The sequence below is a fragment of the Amblyomma maculatum genome, chromosome 2 (assembly GCF_055883805.1).
Source record: "Amblyomma maculatum isolate TAMU_Amacu chromosome 2, ASM5588380v1, whole genome shotgun sequence".
Lineage (NCBI taxonomy): Eukaryota > Metazoa > Arthropoda > Arachnida > Ixodida > Ixodidae > Amblyomma > Amblyomma maculatum.
This window is the reverse complement of record NC_139345.1, coordinates 227,490,817-227,509,031: the sequence shown is the minus strand read 5'-3', so window position 1 is coordinate 227,509,031 and position 18,215 is coordinate 227,490,817. Positions and strand designations below refer to the sequence as shown.

At 46.1% G+C, this 18,215-nt stretch overlaps 2 protein-coding genes across 4 annotated transcripts in view; one reads left to right on the top strand and one right to left on the bottom strand.

Annotated features, from left to right (window-relative positions):
• LOC146201456 (GATOR2 complex protein MIOS-like) overlaps positions 1-18,215 on the top strand; it is a 279,626-nt gene that overhangs the window by 222,910 nt on the left and 38,501 nt on the right. For all 3 annotated transcript variants that reach the window (XM_084595860.1, XM_084595859.1, XM_084595858.1), the window contains 2 exons: positions 1,812-1,884; positions 1,942-2,122. In XM_084595860.1, coding sequence (XP_084451986.1) covers positions 1,812-1,884; positions 1,942-2,122 — 254 coding nt within the window. The remainder of the gene's footprint in view (positions 1-1,811; positions 1,885-1,941; positions 2,123-18,215) is intronic.
• On the bottom strand, positions 6,282-9,953 carry LOC146201458 (uncharacterized). The gene is made up of 2 exons (XM_084591808.1): positions 9,355-9,953; positions 6,282-6,570 (listed from the first exon to the last, which is right to left on the bottom strand). Exons 1-2 carry the CDS (start codon positions 9,951-9,953, stop codon positions 6,282-6,284), a joined length of 888 nt encoding a protein of 295 aa, XP_084447934.1.

Sequence of the window (18,215 nt, the reverse complement as noted above, 5' to 3'; positions counted from 1 at the left end):
TTGGCTACTGTAGAGATCAGTATAAAACTTCTCGGCTACTTTGACTATCATGTCCATATTCGTGATAACGTGAAAATAAAATAAATAAATGATAAACCTGCACGCGGGGGTGCCGAAGAACTTTTTGAGACCTGCACAGCCCAATCTGGTTTCCACTCCAGGAAGGGTTTGTCAGGTGGCTTACAGTTTGCCATGATCCCAGCACATACTGGCAGGGAGAGTGCAGAGGGCCAAGGGTGTGCCCCACGATACCAGCGCTCAGTTTCTGATGGAGCGGAGAGAAACCTCTGCACTGCAGTGCACATGAAGCAGAGGGAGAATGAGAGGGAACAGTCGCGTAGAGACGCATAAAAGCTTCGCCTGTGGGGTTTCTCATTTTTGCTGACGAGGCTGGTTGGAAACATGCTTTTTATCGATGCTTTTGAAAGCGAGAAATTATGATTAACTGATATACTGTCATAACTGCACGCCGCTTCAGGTCCTGAAAAATGATCGCCGCGTATATTGTTTTTAAAAAGCACTTGTTGGAAGGCTCTGAGACAAAAAAATAACTTGAACATGGATTCGCTACTTGAAGGTGAGAGACAAGCAACAGGTATTTTGAGGGACCTCCTTTCTTGTTAAGGTGTGGGAGAGTGAAGAATAATGTCTTTCTCCGTGCTGTTCAGAGAATTAAGGATGCAGCCTTCTTGTGGAGAATCATTGATATGCGTGTACACAGTGGCGAGTGCTCTTTTCCCTTTGTGACTGCTCACTTCAAAGGGGATATTTTAGGCACCCCCGAACAAAGGCAATAAAAGTAAACATTGCCACCCACAATGACCCATTAGCTTCAGCACGGTGGCGACTACACAGGATGCTACCGGCACCGCGGTGCCTGTCTTCAGCACGTTCTTGACATGTCCCTTACAATGGCACAAAACACATCACCTTACCCTTTGGTATTTTTTTTCTGACAGCAGCCTGAGAAGTTATTTTTCAGCTGCGGCAGTGCTGTCCGAAATCAATCAACTATCTACCTTTAACGATCACTGGTTCCTAATGACCTGGGTCATTCACCAGAAGCCGAGTCATGCCATTTTTGCGGCAGTTCTATCCCCACGAGAGGAACAGCGAGGAAATTCTTGATGATTTTCGATGCAGCCTTTGCCTTTATAGTTCTACTCTGTGCAATCCCTAGTTCAGTTAGCTTCTTGACTGAGTGCACAGTTGTGAATTCCCAAAGCAGGATACATATCTGCTGTTTGAGGCCAACTCGGTTTCGTGATGGCTGCTGTGATACCGCCACGGACAGACAGCAGTGCGAGATACTTTAACAAAAGGGCCAGCAACCACCCTATTATCATTTACCACACAAGTTGTACGAAAAAGATTGCCGTAATTTAATTCTCTTTTTTTTCCTCTTTCTGGGAATGCGATGGCAGTCAGAACGTAGTGGGAGGAGGAGTGCAGCAACCGCGCGCACGCTTTAATGTAGTGCAGAGCAGAGGACGCGGCTGTGCTGCGCGGAGCTTCATAGGGTGCTGGCACACAGAGTGATGCAGCGCCTTTTGTCTCATTTGTAAGGAACAACTCTGTAAATGAGTGCAGCTGCACGGGCACTCGTCTACTGATGTTCACTGGCCAGTGCTGGTTGAAGGCAAGACTGGAGTCATATCAAAGAAGATCTCGATTGTGGCACAATAGGGAAGCATGTGTATGCTCTCGTCTGAGTCTTTTTGGTCCCTGGGAGCGTATTTGAACTTGTGGCCCTCGAATTGGGCAAGAATATAGCCAAGCCAGGCCTAACTGGTAGCCTTTTGCACACGCAGCTGTTGGAATACATCGAAGGCCTCAAGGAGAACCTGGTCGAGCAAGGAAACCTGGATGGTGTCCTTTTGACAGGTGATGCACTTCTTCCCACGAGTAAGTGCACCCACTACAGGGTGCGCTGTCATGCAGGCATGAGCGAAGAAGGCTCGCAGTTGCTTCAGCGCTACCTGGATCGCACTGGAGATGTGCAGACGGTGAGCGTGGCCGCCCTGCAGAGCCACCCGAGCCCGCTGAGCTCGAGCCCCCGTGCCCAGCTCTGGGTGGACCACTACCGCCAGCTGCTGGATGAGTGGCAGCTGTGGTACCAAAGGTAGGATCTTTACTGTGTGGGCTACCCACGTGCATCGGCAGAAGTGGTGCAGTGCATCGCAGAAAATGATGCTACATGCTGCTAAAAAATTCAGTCACTTTTGCACCGCACTAAAGCAAAGGAGCAGCATTTCTTAACAGGCGTTGCACGTGAAAGAAACTTGTTTACAGCCATTGTGAGCATTGGAGAAAGAAACTGCATCATTGCTTCATGCAGCTGTGCTGTTGTGAAACCAGTGCTCCTGCCCTTTCCACTTCCCATGATGCACACAGGGTGGGACACTAGCAGCGACGGTCCTACAGAATCTTCTTTTAGGTCATTTATGATGCAGCTCACCTGCTCTCTTTTGGTATACTTTTCTTTCTGTGTGCTCATGCCACAGCAAGAACAGAATTATATTTACACTGGGCACTGTATCAATAAAATTCATGCCCCGCACATACAGCATCATTTGTAAATTTCCCGACTGTTTCTGAAATTTGAGGCCGCCTGGCCTTCCTGTGAGAGTACGCTTAAAAAACCTTTGGATATGACCATCACTCTTGTGAGAGGAAACTAAATCATCGCAAGGTGCCATCACAACAGCTCTGTACACTACACTTTCATCTTGCAAATATTCTGTTGGGTCCCTGCAGTTTATTCATTTATTTATTTATTTCAAATACCCTAAGGGCTCTTGCAGGCATTACATAGGGGGAGATTCATCAAATATACACAAATAATTTACAGTACAAGCAAATGAAAAGCTGTAAGCAGAAATAGGTGCACAAAAAACCATGAACAATTTATACAGTCGACAGGAGCAGGTTTTCGGAGATTTAAAAAAATAATGATAAAAATGCACATCTAACAAAGCAGGGAAATACAGCACTTCAAAAAAAGATGAAAATATTGCAGTTGGAAGTTGCGGAACATGGAACAGGGAAGCGTTTTAGGGCACGTAACATAGACGATAAATTGAAGAGCTAGAAAGGTAAAATGCGCATCAGAATAGGTTTATAAATTCAAGTGCGATAGAAGAGCTGCTTGAAAAGATGATGCTTCAGGAATAATGGCGATACTAGAAGGAAGTGAGTTCCACTCCTTAATAGAGAGGACCAAAGGTGAGTACTTGAATCTTTCTGTTCGCGTTAAAATAGGTTTAACCTTGTTGATGTGATCTACACGAGCAGAGATGTGCAGTGCCTGAAAGATATGTGAGCATCCAAATGGTGTGCTGCTGTGATAGAGAGCATGAAAAAGTATCTAGATAAACGATTGAATTTTCTGCGCATGACTAGGGGCGGGAGATTGAGTGTTGTTTTCATCGCTGTAACGCTTTGTGCCAAGAGTACTGTAAAAGAATGAACCGCGCTGCTTTACTTTGGACTGATTCTAACATAATAATAAGATAGGCTTGGTAAGGATTCCAAATGACTGATGCATATTCTAATGTGGGTCTGACTAACGAGTTGAAGGCCTGTAGTCATGTGTTCTTGTCGGCAAGATGCAGTCGGCGCCTAAGAAGACCAAATTTTTTAAAACATTTGGAAGCAATGTACTCTATATGTGTGTTCCAGCATAAATTCGAGTTAAAGTGCACGCCGAGATATTTCACCGATGCAGCAGTTTCAATGAGAGAGTTGTTAATTGTGTAGGCATTTGGACTCGAGTAAGCAGCGGAAGTAAATTTAAGACGTTTCATTTTATCGGTGTTAATTACCATTTGCTACCTGCCGCACTAAAGAGTCAGCTCATCAATGTCAGCCTGTAGAGCGATGATATCAGCAAGGTTAGATATTTTTCTGTAAATTAAACAGTCATCTGCAAATAATCTTATTGTAGATGTAATGTTAGACGTAGCAAAGGACCCAGCACCGAACCCTGAGGCACACCGGAAGCAACTCTTGAGCGATTTGAAAAGCGGTTATGTATTTTTACTGATTGAAATCGGTTAGTTAGAAACGCGTCTATCCACTGTGTAGTATATTGATCAAGTTGCAGATTACGTATTTTTATCATTAAGCGATTATGGAGGGTGCAATCAAAAGCTTTGGCGAAATCAATAAATATGGAGTCAATATACAGAGATGAATCGAATGCCTGATGAAGGTCTCAAATAAGTGTGTCTGACATGATAAATGTTTCCGAAAGCCATGCTGGTTGATATGAAGCAAGTTGTTTTGGTTAAGATGAGCCATAATATGAGTGTAGATAATGTGTTCAAGAATTTTGCAACATATCGAAGTCAGTGAAATAGGCCTGTAGTTATTGGGAACGGATCTGTCTCCAGATTTAAAAAGCGGGATAATGTAAGCACATGTTGTAATGAGTGATTACTGAAAAATTAGAGAAGTAAAGCCGAGTGCTGACAGGCTATTTTTAAAAGTTTCGCGTTGATGCCATCAGGTGGTGCTGAGGGGTAAGCGTTCAATTGCGCGAAACACGCGTTGTGCTCTTACGAGAATGGGTGGGGAACCGGATGTTGGCTTCAGGAAGCAGCAAGTGACCCTGAAGTGGCAGTTCGTCTGTGAAAGCTTCTGTGAAGTGGTTAAATTTTTCTGCGCATTTTACTAAGTCGATTCACATACTCAGTCCCTCATTCAATCTGACAAGGAGAAATTAGACTTATTAGAGGCACCTACAAGGCTGGGTCTACCCAGAAACACTTCAGCCGAAAAACTTGGGATACACAACACTGTAGAGGAGCTGATCACAGCACATAAGACAGCACAGCTACAAAGACTAAGCTGGCAGAAAAGTTCTCAACCGCATAGGAATTAATGCCGAACCACTAGCCAACCACCCAGGACCACTGCCAAGAGGAATGCACGACAAAATTATCTCCAAACCTTTGCCCAGAAACATGCATCCCTCCTTCCATGAAGGCAGGAGGAAAGCTAGAGCTAGGGTCCTAAACAGAAAGTACCGAAATCACGATGGGTGGTGTATACCGACGCCTCGGACTACAATATGGCTGAAGGTGCCTTTGCCATCTGTGTAATTAAGCAGTACAGTAACGTCAGTAAATGCGTATCAGCCGCTTTGGTCAAAGTTCGCTACTCGAACCAGCCGGAAGAAGCCGCAATCGCTTTAGCCATCGCTGCAACAGATGCAGACATAATGTCCCTGATTCAAAAACTGCCATACATAACTTCTCGCGTGGCAGAATATCAAATACTGCCAGAAACATCCTCGCAGATATCAGACTCGACAGTGAGATGGAACTCGTATGGACACCTGCCCACTCAGGGAACCGAGGCAATGAGGCTACTCACCAACACGCTCGAGGTTTTGTTGGCCGAGCGGTGAAGCCTAATGCCGAGGAACTTGAAATGGAAGGATTGCTCACATACAGCGACCTTACACAACACTTCAAACTCTCTAGGAGAGTATACCCACCACCACACATATCACTAACAAGACAACAAGAAATTGTTTGGAGGAAACTACAAACGAACTCCTTCCCCAACCCTGCGGTTTACTCACACATATTTTCGGACAGCATGCTCATCATGCACTAAGTGCGGAGAGAAAGCCGACCTTAATAATATCCTGTGGGATTGCTCAGAGGACCCAAGGCTCTCATAGAAGCTCCCTCACTTGAATCCTTGGAGGAAGTGCTGCGTAACGCGAGCCCCGATATACAACTGGGCGCCGTAAACTGCGCTGAAGAAATCGCCGCAAGCCACCAGCAAACGGCCACTTGGCTCTTCCACTAAGACTACTCCCAACAATAAAATTGTCTCTCTCTTTTTCTCTCTCTATAGTTAGGGTATTGCCGTATGCATCCAAAAGAACAGGAGCCGCACCGAAGCTTTTCGGATTAACCGTGTTCCAAAACTTCTTCAGATCAGTTCTTATCAAAATAGGAAGTGTGCAATTAAAATATCTGTTTCTGGCTTCATAAAATTTTTTTTCCGCTATTTTTGAAATTCCTTTGTAATTTTCCCAGTCTGTGGCTTCCTTAGTTCGAGTTGCTTTTCTAAATGCTCTTCCTTAGTTCGAGTTGCTTTCTAAAAGCAGCAGATCATGCCAGGGAGTGAACTGCTTTATTCAGTGCTGGCATCCATATATATACTCAGGTGTGACGTCACATGAATCGGACGCAACGATCGTCGCGACATCTATACATGCCGGCGTTTTAGCAGACATGCTGCATTATCATACTCCCTCCCGCTCAATTAAGTAACACGCCGTCACTCAAAGTTCTCGTGTCGAAACCAGTCTGGCTGCCTGTGCACGCGAGCACTTCTAAGTAGCTCTGGCTGCTCCTCCTGTCTGGGCGGCGTTGGACAAGGGAGCCTCCAAATCCTGCGATGCAGGCTCCGGCTGGGTTAGGCACCAGGGCTGCGCCACTGATTGGCTCCGATGGCAACAATGACGATGGGTTCAAGTCATGTCGGAATGGTGACACCTCTTCCTGTTGGGTCGGCTTGACACCCACATCCAAGTGCTGTGGATTCGCGCTGGGATCGGCGTGCAAAGGACACAGGTGATCGGCATGCATGAAGTTCATCGCGCACTTTCACCACGTATGTCACAGCACTCACAACCTGGGACACAACACCTTCTTCCCAGGCGACACACTCACCCTGCACAGTTTTCACAAAAACACGGTCGCCCACCACAAACGCGCGGTCTTGCCCATGAACCAAATCGCACTGCGCCTTCAATTGCTCCTGTTTCTGCTGCATGGTCTTTGCGAAATTTGGCTTCAGTAGAGAAAGCTTTATGCGCGGCTGGCGCTTTAAAAAAAGTTCTGCGGGTGACTTGGCCGTCACACTGCTAGGTGTGTTACGAAATGACATGAGGAAGCTGTCAATTCTTTCTTTCACTGTCAGCTTCTTATCGGATGCCTAACTTTCAAGCACCTGCTTCAGCAAGGCCTTTTTCACGGTTTGTACCGTTCATTCAGCAGCCCCGTTGGACGCTGCGTAATAAGGAGGGGTACAAGCATGCCTTACGCTGTTGGTGCTCATAAATTTAGCAAACTCAGTTGAGGTAAACTGGGGCCCGTTGTTGCTCACCAATACTTCAGGGAAGCCGTAAGCGGCAAAAGCACCCCAAAATTTCCCAATGGCTTTTCCTGCCAAGGTTGTCGACATTGGCCACACTTCAATTCATTTTGAGAACGAGTTTACGAGTACGAGAAACATGGTCTTTTCTTTCTGTGCAAAGTCCACATGGACACGTGACCAACAGTGCTCAGGGTATGGCCATGGGTGAAGAGGAACCGGCCAGGAGGCGGGCGGAACTGCTTGGCAGATTTTGCATCTCTGCACATACTGTTCAATTTCTGCGTCTAACCCGGGCCACCAGACAAAACTTCTCGCTAGCATTTTCATGCAGCTGGCACCTGAGTGCTCCTCGTGTAGCATAGTTTACACGCGTCGCCTCAGCTGTTCTGGGATTACAACTCGCATACCCCACGTCACGCAACTCTGTTCCAGCGATAACTCGTCATGGTGAACATAGTATGCTTTCAAATCATCTGCATACTGTCTAGGCCACCCGCTCAATATGAAGTCTGCCACCCAGTGTTAAGCTTCGCTTTGAGGCCTTTGAAATCTCTTCAGATGTGAGCGGAAGGCATTGAAGTACTGATAGGCATTCAGATGCCACGTCTTCCGTGGGTACCGGCTGGGGCAACCTTGACAAGGCATCTGCCACTTTTGCATTCGAAGGGTACTTCTGTTTTAGAACCGACACTCTGTCTTCGAGTGACACCTGTCCCATTTTCAGCCAGTCAACTTTGAGACGTTCCAGCCAATTTCACCTCTTCCTCTTTCTGTTGTCCTTTACAACAGTGACAGGTAGCGTCATACTCTGACCCTTGTCACACCGCCCTTTAAGTTGCATCTGTTCCCCAGTATAAGTGCGAAGCGACATTTTGCATGGCTCACATCTTATGTGCGAAAAGTGGGACTGGTACACTTGCTCTGGCACGATTGTGACAGCTGCTCCCGTGTCAATTTGCATATTGAGGGTGTGCCCCTCAATGTTAACGCCCACTTCACTTTTGAGTTAATTAAATGATACAGTTCATGCTCAGAGTCTTCGTTAGAACAACCGAGCAAGGTTCTGTTCTGTTCTAGGTTCTGTTTTAGGTCCGGTGTTACTTTTAATATACATTAACGACATTACTGAAGATATAGACTGTCATGTGGAGGTGCGGTTGTTTGCAGACAATTGTCTCTTGTTTTGCCACGTAAGAACTGATGATGATCAAATTTTGCTGAGTCAGTGTTTGAAAAAGGTCTATGAATGGTGTATAAAATGGAATATGCAAATCAACCCAATGAAATCTGTTGCCGTAACCATAACCAGCAAGAAATCTCCCCTGCTTTTTACCTATAGTATTAACAAATTAACATACTTAGGCGTCACAACTACTCAAACTTTAGATTGGGGCATACACATTGATCAGATATGTGGTTCAGCTCAACGAAAACTTGGCTTCTTAAAACGTAATCTGAAACACTCAACACCTGATGTTAAACTTCAAGCATTTAAAGGTATGGTCCGACGTAAGTTAGAGTATGCAAGTATTATATGGGACCCACATTGCCAGTACCAGATCAATAAACTCGAGAAGGTGCAAAGATTAGCCTTAAGTATATGGGACCCACATTGCCAGTACCAGATCAATAAACACGAGAAGGTGCAAAGATTAGCCTTAAGATTTATGTTTTCCACTTACCGCAAAACACAGTCAGTCACTGCTCTACGCATCCAAGCTCAACTACCTGAACTAGCCACACGTAGAAAAATAGCACACCTCAAGTTTCTTTATATGCTTCGTGAAAATAATTTTAACTTAGAGTACTCTGTATATCCGACCCCCAGGAAGGTTATCAGCCCGTACTAATCACTCATTTGCCATTATGCCGTACACACCTAGAATTTACTTGTTTAAGTACTCGTTTCTTCCGAAAACCATTGTTGAATTTAATAACTTGAACCCCCAGATTTTTCATAACATCAGCTCAGCTGAGGCTTTCGAGAAAAAGCTAGAATTGTATTTCTTGTAGTAATGTGCGTGCCTTCTTCTGTATTTTCACTTTGTTTCCCACCCTGTAACAGCCCATAAAAAGAAGTGCGTGCTTTTAGCTTTTGCCCTAACTCTCTGGCACATTTTTCTCAAGTGGCCTACTTTTGAACACTCATGACAAACCGAGTTTTTGTACCAACAAACTTCCGATGAGTGTCCCCTACCGCATCTTTCACACTTCTCGCTCTTGCAGACTTGCCTTTTCATGGGCTTAGCTTGCCTCGGCTCGGGACGCTGTCGACCTTTCACTATGTGCACTAATGCGTCTTGTTCTCTTGATCGCAGTTGTGCACTGTCTCGCGCCGCTTGGTCTCTGTCAAGGGCGATTTTGCATGCGCTGTAAAATGTCATGTCTCGTTTCGCGAACAGAGCACGCTGAGTCTCTTCATCCCGTAGGCCGGCAACCAGCTTTTCTCGGAGGGCGTCTTGTAAGAAGTCACCGTAGTCACACTTCCTGGCTAAGCGTTTAAGTTCCACAAAGAACCCTTCGACTCTTTCACCCTCCTGTTGCACGCGTCGATTAAACTTGCACCGCTCCACTATGACGGAATTTTTGGGGCTGTAGTGCTCTTTCAGGAGACCCTTCACTTCTTCATATGATTTTTCTCCCGGCGATGTAGATACTGTGATACTTCTTAGTACTTCATAAGCCTCTGGGTCTATTACTCTCAAGAAGACTGAGAGACGCTTTTCGTTGGTTATCTCATTTTTCGTTAAAAATTGCTCAAAGCGCTCTAAGTACGACTCGAAGTTTTGCATTTTGAGGTCGAATTCTGATATCTTCCCCACTGACGGCATCTTTATCGAAGCACAGAAGTTTGCTACTCATCCGTTTTCTCCGGAGACTGCTGTTCGTATTCCTTATGGCCGCTTTGGGCGATATTGTCCTCCTGGAACGCTGGACGAAGGTCAAGGCAATGCTTGTATCCATGAGCGCCTTCAGGTGGTAGTCGTACACTGAGAGCACGTACTACGTCGTTCCCTTTTTCTGGAATGCTTGCTTGTATCTGTAAGCGTCTGCAGACGGTAGTTGTACCTCGAGAGCACATACTAGTTCGTTCCTTTTTCCTGGAAGGCTGAACGATTCTAAAGTCAAGGCGATGTTTGTCCTCCTGGAACACTGATCGAAGGCACCACTCGCTTGCTTCCGTCCGTCCTTGCCATCCGTTCAGTTACTCGCTTGCTCGTTCCATCCGCCGTCGGTCATTGCCTATGCAGGTCACCTCGTCAGCAGGGAGTCATATCAGAGAGTAAACTGCTTTATTCAGTGCTGACGTTCATATATATACTCAGGTGTGACGTCACATGAGTCGGACGCAGCGATCGTCGCGACATCTATACATGCCGGCATTTTAGCCGACATGCTGTATTATCACAGTTTGGGTGTGTGAATATTCAAAATTTTGAATGCCAATAGGAATATGCTTGTTATTCGATTCATATTTGTATCATGTTTTTTTCTTTTGGTGACATTTTCGGTGTATACAGCAGTTTTCAAATATTAAAAAAAAATTTCAAATATGTACCATCAGTTTTTCGAATACAAATACGAATCGGATAACAAGTATATTCAATTCGCATTCAAAATATTTGAAAACTACTGAATACACTGAAAATTTTTCAATTAACCTCAATTTCACCCTGTTCAGTCCTGACCGCTGATGACTGCGTTTCGATGAAGGCAAAACGTAGATGCATCCGGGTGCTGTGTGATGTCACACGATCTGTCGGGCTAGTTGGTAACGATCCATATGTATCAGCAGCGCGAACACAATCAGAGGAAAAGAAGAATAAGAAGGACCTGCGCTCTGTCCTTCTTATTCTTCTTTTCCTCTGATTGTGTTCGCGCTGCTGATACATGTGTGATGTCAGTGCACGTTAAAGGTCCCTAGGTTTTCGAACTTACTCCGTAGCCCTCCACTATGGCTCCTATTTCTCTCTTTCCACTTTCACTCCCGCCTTCCTCCCTTCTCTTGTGGTGCGGTTCAGGCACCCACAGAAACAAGTATGATAGATACTGCACCTTTCCCTTCCTGTGAACCAGTTACAGTCGAACCCAGATATATCGAATTTTGGTTATATCGAACTCACAGAACATCCCCTTGAAAATCCCATGTAAAAGTATAAGAAAGCCGCGTCATATATCGAACTCAATTTCACCAGTCGTTCAATATATCGAACTCCACACCACGCACTGGAATGTGTGCCTTCCCCAAAGACGATCGCATCACCCTCGGCCGCTTGCCGCGTGACGTTTTCAAGCCACGTGTGGAAAGAATGAGAGGGGACAGTTCGGCGACGGCTGGTCTAGAGCAGCGTCGAGCCCATTCCCCAAAAGCGCACGTATCTGCGGTTATCGTTTCCCGCGTGCCAGCATATGACTTTTGCAAGCCCTGTGCATGGATGAACCAGAGAGAACCGGTGAGAACAAGAGGGGGAAAACGCGATAGAGCGAAGCGCAAGGCTGTGCCCATTCTTTTGCCCAAGCTGTCTCTCTCCTTCCTCTCTCCTGGCCTTCGTTCGCAGTAGCACGCGCTACGCATGCGCCAAGCCAGCCCGTTTTCAGACAGAACGTCGGACGCTTTCTCCAGCGTGTGTTGTGAACCCTCTGCGCGCCGGCTGATGTGGCTATGGCACCTGCGGACGTTAAGAGGCGGCAGATCTCTCTCTCTATCTTCTTTTTTTTTTTTTTTTTTGCGAGAGTCGTCCGTTCTATTATTGTGCTGTACGCGCAGCGTAGCGTACGATATGGCGGCAGCGAACGTTGAGAAGCGCATTTTTCTTTTTTTTTTTTTTGCAGGAGTCGTTTATTCTTGCATGTATGTATCAACGAAAGCACGCGGCCAGCTGCGATCGTGACACCGGCTTTTAGCATTTTTCACTTCAAACAGCATTTGCAGCTATCACGCTTTCCAATGATTTTGTGGCAGTGGACTACGCCCGCTCCAAGCACGGCGTGATAAATCGAACCATGCTTGTGCAATCAAGCCATCACGGGCACTCTGCCAAGTTCGCTCCCCGCCACCGCAGAAGCTATCAAAAGATAAACACGCCGTGACGTTCACTGCACAGCATCTTGGCACGCTGCCAAGAAATGAGCTGTGGATGAGACGACCGCTTGTCCTGTGTACGTGGTTCCTGCTTTCTTTTGTATCTGTGTATATTGTAGCACGAACATTCTTGAAATGCCATTATGTCACATTTTGATACCCTTTTTTTTTTCTTAGAGAATAATTAGGAATCCAGAAAGCACCTTATCTTGTTCCCAACAATATTTTAGTCCAGAAACCACCTTGAAGCAAACTTTGGGGAAAGAGTTTGGAAATTGTAGTTTTCCTAACAGTTGTGCTGTAGCAAAATGTTCAGTCTGACAAAAATGAGTTCAGTGATTTCAAAACATGTTATTCAAATTTAGGGCATAAATTAATAAATCAAAGTGATCTAGTGCATACGTTGGGCTGTCCTTTTCAACATGACACTGTTCTATTGTGATTGTTCCGAGTTGTCTTCTGTTATTTTTTTTTTTCAGCTTTGCAGCTGTTCAGCGCCCATGTCTGCGCTAGTGAAATGTGTTACGAATTAGTGGACCGAGCAATGCCGAAAGACAGACCGGCTCGGCGGTCGCCGTCAACAGCTAAGCTCCAAGAAACGGACAATGATGCACCGTGCTCCACTGCGCAACGAACAGCTTCCCTAGCCGTGTCCTTTTTATTGCCTTGCTGCCTCGCAAGTTCTACCGCGCCGGCACAGGGTGGCGCCACGAACAAACACGAACCAAAACTGTAACAGTCCTCCCCCATTAGTTTGTTCAGGAAGAGCATTATGGAGAGTAGCGCTGCACTGGCTTGCCGCTTCTCGTGCTTCTTCGCAACTGAGGCGTGCTGCACGCTGACTTGGGAGAGTTCATAGCAGTCTTTTCTGTACCACCAGTCACGTTCACAGTTGTCTCTTCTGTGCCACTAGTAGCACTCACGGTGGGGTCAGAGTCCACAGAAACAGCCCAGCTGGTGTCACGCTCAGTTGATGGGTGGCTGGAAACGCCCTGTGTTCCAGTAGGTCCAAGCCTCCATAGTCCAGTGGTTGGCTCAGCGATTTCTTCGACTTGAGGACGTAGGTGGTCGCCGTGCCTATGCCAGAGAGTACCGTTACTGAGACAGACTGTAGCTGCTGACTGACCTGTGGTGCTCGCGACACATGCGGGTACCCACGGTGGCCCCCGACGAAAGTTCCTTGCGAGTATGTTGTCTCCCACATTCGGCAATGGAGAACGGCACCCTTTTATGGCCTGTAGTTTCTGCTTCAACTGTCTCAGCAGCATTGAAGTGTGTACATTTGGGCGAAGAACATCCAAAAGTGTCTTGAACATCCTTCCCATGAGCATTTCACACGGTGCTCTGCCTGTTACTTCATGTGGCGTGGTTCTGTAATGAAATAAGAACTGCGAAATCTAGGTTCGGAAAGATCCGGATCCACTCTTCTTGATCTTGTTCTTGACAATCTGTACGACGCGCTCTGCCGCACCATTCGAAGCTGCATGGTAGGGAGGCACAAGCATGCAACGAATTCCATTACGTGTCAAGAATTCTAAGTACTGTTCACTTGCGAAGGCAGCGCCATTGTCGGACACGATGAGATCCGGCAGCCCATGCTGCGCAAATGCTGTTCGCAAGGCACTGACAGCAGCATGCGCTGACGTTGACGCCACTGGAAAAACTTCGACCCACTTCGAATAGGCGTCAACGATGACCAGGAATGTATGACCCATGAATGGGCCCCCAAAGTCAACGTGAAGCCTTGACCAGGGCCTCTGTGGAAACGGCCATGGCGTGTGCTGAATGCGTTGCAGTGCACGCAGGTAAGCTTGGCAGGTTTCACAGCTCTTTACACTCTCAGCGATGTCTCCATCAATTCCCGGCCACCAGATGTGGCTTCTGGCAGTTGTCTTGCTTTTCTCAATGCCAGGATGCCCAGCATGAAGTATCCTTAGGACTTGGGCTTGCAAAGATTTTGGGGTAACAACTCGGGAACCCCACAGCAAGCAACCTTCGTGGAGGCTGAGTTCGCTGCTCCTTGCTGTGAATGGATTTCCTTCTGGTCCTGCTGGAAGTTGTTCCCCTCGCAGGACAGCAAGAGCTACATGGCTCAGGAATGGTTCATTTTTTGTAGCTTGGTGCCACAATGGCAGGTGACAAGTCCTGGGTATGCTTGTTCAAACATGAACATTTCAGCAGGTGCAGGTAGATTCACGTTGTTTGCAGGCAACGGCAACCTACTGAGAGCATCCGCATGACCTAAGTCCAGACCAGGCTTGTACACAAGCTTGTACTTGTATGCAGAAATTTTCAATGCCCATCTGACTACTCGTAGTGATGCTTGCACTGGAATGGGTTTGTCCCATTCCGGATGCATGTGGCTTTGTAAATTTTTCCTTCTGTGATGAAGCGTGCTTTTTCTTCAAGTTGCACACTCGAGCAATGTGTCCCTTCTTCCTGCAGTAATTGCACGAACTACTGATGTGCTTGCACACGGACGCGAGGTGTTCGTCTCCGCAGCGGTAGCATGTGACACGCCCCTTTGATGCCGCTACTTGATAAGTGGGCAGCGCACTTCGGCTTGAGCTCGCTATCTCGCCAGCATCTTTCTTCGCAGTTTCCATGGCAAGGGCAGTTTTTTCAGCGTCTTCATACGTAAGGTCTGCTTTCTCGAGCAGCCTCGTCTGCACGGCTGTGTCGTTGATGCCGCAGACGATGCGGTCCCTCAACATGTTGCTAAGCTCAGCTCCGAAGTTGCAATGTTCCGAGAGGCTTTTGAGCAACGCCACAAAGTTACTGACTGACTCGCCGTCCGCGTGAACACGCGTGTTGAACCTAAAACGCTACGCGACAGCAGATGGCTTGGAGCAATAATGGTCACCAAGAACAGAAAGAACTTCTTGCAAGGTTTTGTCTTGCGGTTGGGCGGGCTTCGCGAGATCCCGCAAGAGAGCATATGTTTTCTGTCCACAGCAACTAAAGAAGACTGACTTCATTTTCTCTTCTGCGTTGTCATTCGTGATGAAAAAAGCTTCAAGGCAATCAACGTAGCAAGGCCACGCATCTTCCCCTCCTCCGTCGAACACTTCGAGGGTGCCGAACATTGGCATGACGGAATTCTTGCGCGTTGACTCGTCAGAACAACGAAGAACTCACGTGCACAGAAGGGGGCGGATGAAAGACGAACTTGAACTTGAATTTTTTTCCTCGTCGCCACTTGTTAAGAGTTGGTGGACCGAGCAATGCCAAGAGGCGGCTCCAAAAAACGGACAATGATGCACCGCGCTTCACTGCGCAACGAACGACTTCCCAAGCCGTGTCCTTATTATTTCCTTGCTGCCTCGCAAGTTCTATCGCGCCGGCACAGGGTGGCGCCACGAACAAACACGAACCGAAACTGTAACAAATGCTTTCCTTTATTACTTGCTGGGTGTGCCTCTTTGTCTAGGCTTCATATTCTATGATAGAGTATGCACTCATCTGCAAACAGTCGGATTTTTACCGGTATATTTGTGACTATATCATTAATACACATAAGAATATATAACGGCCCGAGGACGGATACCTGTGGGATGCCAGAACGAACAAGTTCAGGTTTTGAAAACACTCCATTGATGGAAGCGCTCTGTTTCCTGAAAGAAACATGCTTGTATCCAAGAGAGCAGACTGTCATTTTTTAATATTGGTTTTAGCTTTAGAAACAATTTTTGGTGACTCACGCGGTCAAACGTCTTTTCAAAATTCAAGAAAATTATGTCTATTTGTCCTTGTTTATCTAGAACTGCCGCAAGGTCGTGAACAGTTTTCATTAGCTGTGTTGCAGCCCTCTACGGAACCAGTGCTGCCTATTATCTATGATGTTGTTTAACAAGTTGAAGAAATGTCGAAATATATATGCTTGAAGATAATGTGCTCGACTACCTTTGCACACGTGCAGAGTAATGAAATGGGCCTGTAAGAAGTAATTAGTGAGCGACCTCCAGTTTTGGGTATTGGTGCAATTTTAGCATATTTCTAATCATTTGGTATCTTGGCTCCCGACCACTTGGCATACTTTACAAGAAATGCATTTGGTATGGCATCTATTCCCGGAGATTTCTTAGCATCTTCTTCTGATAAGGAAGGCAAATAATTACTGCCAAGGTTGAAGTTTATATCATCGTCATTTGTAAACACAGAATAAAAAACATTTATTGAAAGATACTGAAGCTCACAGTTTTATCATTTATGCAAAAACTGGGCAATGGCTCCTTTTTTGAAGGGAAATAGCGCCAGAACTTTGTCGGGGAAGAAAGGAAAAAATTCTTCATAGACACAGCATGGAAGTATGTTCTGGCTTTTTTAACTGTACACGCAATGTGGAAAGTTTGCATGCATTATTTTCTGATGGACACTTGCGGTGCTGTTTTCTCATTTTTTCGCGCATTTCTTCCTAGGCATACTATTTTTTTTGTTTTTCACGCATTCGTTTGGTGCTGTCTTTTAAGCCGTACAGGTATGAAGTGCTTCATGCACCCTAGAACACACTCCTTGAAAAAGCACCATAAGTTGCCTACAGAGCATGAGCTTGTTCAGCGAGGAAAACAAAATCAGAAAATGAACCATCTAAGGCATCTAATATATTGATGTCACTAGCACGTGACATCAATATATCACGTGCCAATGCCATCAATGCCATCACGAGATGGCATTCATTTTAACAGAAGAGTGGGAGCAGAGATTGGCTGGCGCCTGGCAGGCAGGGCTGTAGCTTTTTTAGGGGGTCCGCGAGGACTCCGTGCACAGAGGTAGTTAGAAGTGAAGCAGAAGAAAGTGTAATAATGGAGGCTGAGCCCCCAAAAATGGCAAAGAGTAGGTCGAGAAAGAAAAGTACAAAAAAGGAATTTAACACTAGGATCAGCTACATAAACATGCAAGGAGGTAGAAAAAGAGCGAAATGGCTAGAGATAGAACACCAGTTGAAGGATGACAAAATAGGTGTGTACGCTCTTTGTGAGACTCATCTCAGGGATCTAGAAGATCCGCCGTTTATAGAAGGCTACGTCTGGGAAGGGTGCAACAGAACGAGAACGGAAAAAAAGGGTGGAGAGGTAGGTATGTTGATACACCAGGGAACAAATTGGCAAATAATTAAATCATCTTGTAAAGAACATATCTGGGCTTCAGGAACCATTGCCGGCATAAGGACATGGCTAGGGGTAGTTTATTTAGGAACAGGACATCAATGCAGGCAAGAAAACAGGGATCTTGTTGAATGTCTAAGTGACGATATAAGCCAGTTTGGAAACGGGGCCAATATTATTCTACTGGGGGACATGAACGGCCACATCGACGATCTGGATGGATACACGGATTGTAACGGGAAGCTAATGCTAGATTTCTGCGAGCGACACGATCTAGTTATAGTAAATAGAGAAACAAAATGTGAAGGCCAAATCACGTGGGAATTCCACAACAGGCAGACGACCATTGACTATTGTCTAATGTCGCAGGAAATTTATAGCAAGGTCACAAAAATGGAAATAGACGAAGAAGGGGAGTGTAGTCTGGGAAGTGATCATAAACGTATTAGTCTCCAGATGGGGCCCTTGATGAAAAGAGAAATGGAACTTAGACAAAACGTAAACGCAAAATTAAACGACGATCAAATAGCGCAGATAGCAGCAGATATAAAAAGCCCCATGGAAGACTGGGATTATGAACAGGTAGAACTACTCATAAGGAGGAAAATTCAGGAGGTTAAAGTAGCAAACCGCTGGAATGGAAAGAGGAAGCCACGGAGCTGGTGGAATAAGGAAATCAGGGAAGCTATTGAACAACGACGGGCTGCCTCAAGGGAACACCGAATGGCAAAGAAAGCACAGGTATCTCAGGAGGAAATCGACCAAAAATGGGAATCATATCGACAAAAGAAACTTGAGGTGCAGGCCCTCGTCCAACGTAAAATAAGGTAGTCCACCGATCGCTGGATGGCTGATATACACGATGCCTCTAGAGGCGGAGCAAGAAAATTCTGGAACCATATAAG